We start from the raw sequence: 4929 nt of genomic DNA, 5'->3' as shown, positions 1-4929 counted from the left end.
TGTGTAAATCATTTGTGAGCATACGAGGTATCTCACATTTATAGCAGCGTTTAATCAAAAACCCCACCCTCTTTGTGACATCACAATGTACATTTTCCCTGCCTCACCTGGCCAGGGGGTTGGCTGGTGCTGTTAGGCAGCTACTGGAATGGTTTGCATCACTCTGATTTGTAAATATTTCATTGAAACAAAATTTCCTCCACCCTCACCCCCAAAGCATATCCCACTGGGAATCAACAATTGGAAATGCTTAGGAACTAGGGACGAGTCACATGAATAGTCCCACTGTTACATAGTTAACCAAACAACAGCAGCAACTGCAAAGGTTGGAATTCTTCCCTCCCAATCCTTTTACCTCAGTCAGATGTGAAGTTCAAAGCCTACTTAGGACCATGTCAATACTAATATTATTAAGCATCAGAACATTTAAAAAAAGAGTTTTTGCATTTCATTTTCTTCTATGTCAGTGCAATGTTTTGAAAGTTCCAAGTTGTAATTTAAATTGTCAGTAAGCATGAAATTTAATGTAAATACAGCAACATTAACTGCTACTCTGCACATTCTGTATAGTTTATAGTATATTGCCATTTGTCAAAACGTATGCTACAAGAAAAACAGGGATAGAAATTTATACATATGTGTAACGTGGCCAAGTTGATGTTTCTGTAGGAAACTTTATATTTCCTTTTTATTTTAACTGCGCAAATTTGTGTTAACTTGGCTTTTGTACACCATATAGCAGGAGTAGTCAATTATTTTTTGTCAAGGTCCACGTTTCTTGGTCAAGGTATAGTCCAGGTCCAGACTCCAGAAAACATAATTAAAAAAATAACAATAATAAGTAAATAAAAAGGTTCCGGAGTCAATTCAAAAGTGTCTGGTGCTCCGGGTTTGGCCCGTGGTCTGCCTATTTACTACCCCTGCCATACAGTAACACTGTTATTAGGATGTAGATGAAATTACTTAGTTCCAACTTTCATTCATTGACTTAATTAGGATTAGGTGGCTACCATCAAATTATAACTCAGTCTTGTGTCTGGAAATGTATTGTATTAATGTATTATTACAGGTAATGCTGTAAAAGAGTGTAGAGACAGGTTTTTCTCTCCCCCCCCCCCCCAGTGTGTTTATTTTGTGGATTTGCAGACATTTCATGTGTAGTTAGATTCCCCATTGTTCCTCACAGAACAGAGAAGAGAAAAATTTAAAAAAGAAAAAAAACACAGAAGTTGGCAGGAGGGACCTCCAGCCTAGTATGAAAAACTATTTTTAGCTCTTCTCTTGATGCAGAATAGATTTTGAGTTAAGTGTCCCTTTAAAAATACAATCTGAGTAACTTGTGTATTTCCGGTTCACTACATCAGTCTTTCCCATTTTTTTTCATGCCAGTGGGAAGCCTTTAGCCTTCCTGAACTGCAGAACTTCTTGCGTATACTGGACAAAGAGGAAGATGAGCAACTACAGATCTTAAAGAGGCGTTATGCAGCCTACAAAGACAAACTTGAAGAAGCCCTTGGTGGGGTGTGGAAACCAGGTTAAAGTGGGGCCAAAGAACACTCAGGAAAAATGCCATGGAGCATGCCAAACTCAAATGTACAGAACAGCAGCAAAGATTAGTTTTCTTTATTCAGAAGACTGGTTTGTGAAGCGAGGGTTACCTGTACTTTTCTATAGATTTAGACCCATAAATCAAGGCACTTAGAGTCTTGCACCTATAAATAAGGAATTCTGCATGTCTGTACATCAACTTGCAACCCCCTGTTGTGCCTTAGAGGGCTTTCCAGGTTACCTTTGTGTAAGCTCTGAATCTGTTATCTAGGATGCTAACAAATAAGAATTTTTTTACCACTTTTTATTATTTGCTTTAATATTAATGATAGCTTTAAAAGTAAGGAAGTGCAAATTGATCATTTTAAAAATTAATAAAACAGCTTAGCCATGTGTGAACAAAAATCAGATTGGAGCACTATGTTTGAGATTAAATAGATTTGCACTACCTTTCTGTTTTCAAATATTTACTGTGTAATTTGTGAGAAAACAGTTATAGGTGGAAAGGATGTAAAACCTTTGAGGTTCTGTGAAATTGTGGAAGGTTTTAAAATAGTCTTACTGGAGAAAGTAAAGAGCAAGTTGAAAAGAAGGCAAGAGCTGAGGAAGTGCTGTAATAGCTGATGGAAGATTGATGTAGAGTGGAAATACAAATATAGAAGAAGAAATGGAATTTTATTTTTTATAGTGAGTAGTTGTAAAAAAAAAGTTTTAGGATGTTCTAATATTGTGAATAAGTTTTAGAATTGTGTACATTCTCACTAGAATAGAAATGAGGATAATTAATACAAGTACTGGAATGGAAGGAAGGAAGGAAGCTAAATATTAGTGGAAATTAAACTGACTATATTGGAGAAAGCTAGTTCCTAAACATGTGAAAGCATGTGTGGGTTGAGATGTGCAACAAACTTAATGAGCTGTTACCTGCTTGAATTTTGAAACGTGGATAGTGAGTATATCTCATTTTTATAAGGAACACCCACCTAACTGGTCACTGAATGTCTAGATTAGAAATATAGATGCAGGTACACTGGTCTAACTGAAATCAGATCTTTCAACTGAGGTCAAAGAGCCATTTTTTAGGATGGACAATTTGAAATTGTCCAATCTTATGAAGACATGAAAGCATCCTCCACTAGTGTGTTTACTTAAAGAGAAGTCGAATTTCTTGTTTGCATTTCCAAGGAAGCAGAGAATTAGAATATATTGGTCATGTTGTAGATGAATGGCTTAATAACTCCAGTTCTGATAATTAGAATTTTTTTCTACTAATTATATTTTTAAAAAATGGTCCAACAGCTAGTTACCAAATTCTGTACACTGCTGATTTACTTGATTAAGAGTAGGAAAAAAATGTAGCAAAAGAAAATTTTGTACTTTACTGTAAATGTAATTATTATTCTATCAGAAATATTTATCTAAAGAAGCACGTTCAAAGATACCAAAGAAATGGGTGTGCAATAAAAGCATGAAGAAGGTTTGAATAACTGACAAGTTTTAGTCATAACCACATAGGGAGTGGTGATGGTGGTCAGGATTTATGCTAGCAAACAAATGGATAAATAGTGATGACGATTCGAGAACAGCAATTGTTTCTCTTACTGTAAAGATGTTCATTGTGAATTCCCAAGGAATAGTTGACGTTTTGGTGACACCTAGTGGATAGTCTGTGAAACTCCAAGCTGTTTCTGTTCTTTATACGAATTTGACATAATTGTGCCTTTGTTTCCTTTATTTAGTAATGAACAACTCCTTTTTTGAGGGGGGAGGCGGGGGGGATATTTTTTGCAGACGCCTCAAGACAATCATACATTTTTAAAGTGTTAAGAGAACTTAAAAAGTAGGACTAACTATAAAAATATATATGGTATATCTTGTTTGTTTTTATTTTATTTCACATGTAACATTGTAGGGCATGTGGGACGTTTATCATCAAAGTGAGACACTTTACCACAATGGTTCAGGGAGTACTTTTACATTTTGTTAACATTGTTTTTCTATAAATACTACAGCATATGGATGGGTATTCTATTAACATCCACTTAATTTATGTAGTGTTACCCATAACAATGTAATCATTAGATAATAGTTAACGTTGAACCATTTGTTCTTCAGATTTAAACACTGTTTGAGTCTGTAGTTTATAGATATGTGAAATTTTTTACTTGAACTAAATTATCTGTCTTTAAAGTGGGCATCTTCATTTGCTTTAGCCAAAACCTCAATCAGTGTCTTATGCACTACAAGTTTTAATTTGGAAAAAAACCCTTACTGTATTTTAATTTTGTCTTAGTCCACAGTTAATTGTTAAGGCTGTTTTGTTTTATTTTTGTACACACTGGTTACTACAACAGCTTTAATTTAAATGAAATGGTCAAATCTGGCCCATTTTTTTTCTTTTTAATTTTATTATCAAATGATCAAGCTGTCAAACCTTTGTTGCAGAACTGTTTTGTATTCATTATGTGATGGTACCAGAATTATGATTAAATGACCTGGGGGCAATGCAGGGAAACCTTTAAAATTTATGTCTTAAAAAAAAATTATACTATTTATAATTTTGACAAGTTGAATTTTATTTTTATAGGGAAGTTTTTGTTCCCCTTGATGTTGTTATTGAAATGGCAAATGATAGTTCCATTATTAAAGTTGAAGTTGGCAGTACTTTGTCATTTGTGTGGTGTTTACTTACCTTGCTAATATTGTATTACCTGAAGTTCAAGTTGTGTTCATTTAATGCTAAACAAGACCTCTTTATAAGGAAGCTACTTGGCAAAATACAGCTTCCTTTTAAGCACAAATTAAGATTTATTACTCTGGGAGGAATTCTGCGCCAAAAAATAAAAAAAAATTCTGTGCACATTTTAAAATTCTGCAAATTTTATTTGTCAAAATAAGACTACATAATCATGGCAGTTTCAATTATTTTACTAACTTATTTCAAAATACTTGTCAGCAAGTATGTCTGTAACAATACAGACACACACACAAATTCCCCCAGGAGGAGAAAGTTAAAGAAACCCCTATGACAACCCAGTTCCTGTTTCTCTGCCCCCTCCCCTCCAGAGCCCAGCTGGGGGGCCAGACACCTGCAACCCCTCCCCCCCACAGCCCAGCTGCAGGGCCCCTCATTGCCCAGATACCCGCAACCCCTCACCCCGCTGCAGGGCCCCCCATTGCCCAGATACCCGCAACCCCTCACCCCGAGCCCAGCTGCAGGGCCCTCCATTGCCCAGATACCCGCACCTCTTTCCCCCCAGAGCCCAGTCATAGGGTCCCCCACCCGAGACACCCACCCGCATTCCCCCAGAACCCAGCTGCAGGGCCCCCCAGCCCAAACACCCACCCTCTCTACCCCTCAGAGCTCAGGGATCCAGAGGG

General features: G+C 36.6%; 1 protein-coding gene across 4 annotated transcripts in view; it reads left to right on the top strand.

Moving 5' to 3' along the window:
- The window catches only part of RASSF3 (Ras association domain family member 3), a 139392-nt gene extending 135180 nt beyond the window's left edge, over nucleotides 1–4212 (top strand). For all 4 annotated transcript variants that reach the window (XM_039502108.1, XM_039502116.1, XM_039502102.1 and 1 more), the window contains one exon: nucleotides 1390–4212. In XM_039502108.1, the coding sequence (XP_039358042.1) occupies nucleotides 1390–1539 (150 nt within the window). In that variant the 3' untranslated portion in view covers nucleotides 1540–4212. The remainder of the gene's footprint in view (nucleotides 1–1389) is intronic.
- The last annotated feature ends 717 nt before the right edge of the window (nucleotides 4213–4929 follow it).

Source organism: Mauremys reevesii, linkage group 1, assembly GCF_016161935.1.
Source record: "Mauremys reevesii isolate NIE-2019 linkage group 1, ASM1616193v1, whole genome shotgun sequence".
NCBI classification, from domain to species: domain Eukaryota; kingdom Metazoa; phylum Chordata; order Testudines; family Geoemydidae; genus Mauremys; species Mauremys reevesii.
Note: the sequence above shows the minus strand (reverse complement) of the source record. Positions and strands in the feature narration are given on the sequence as shown.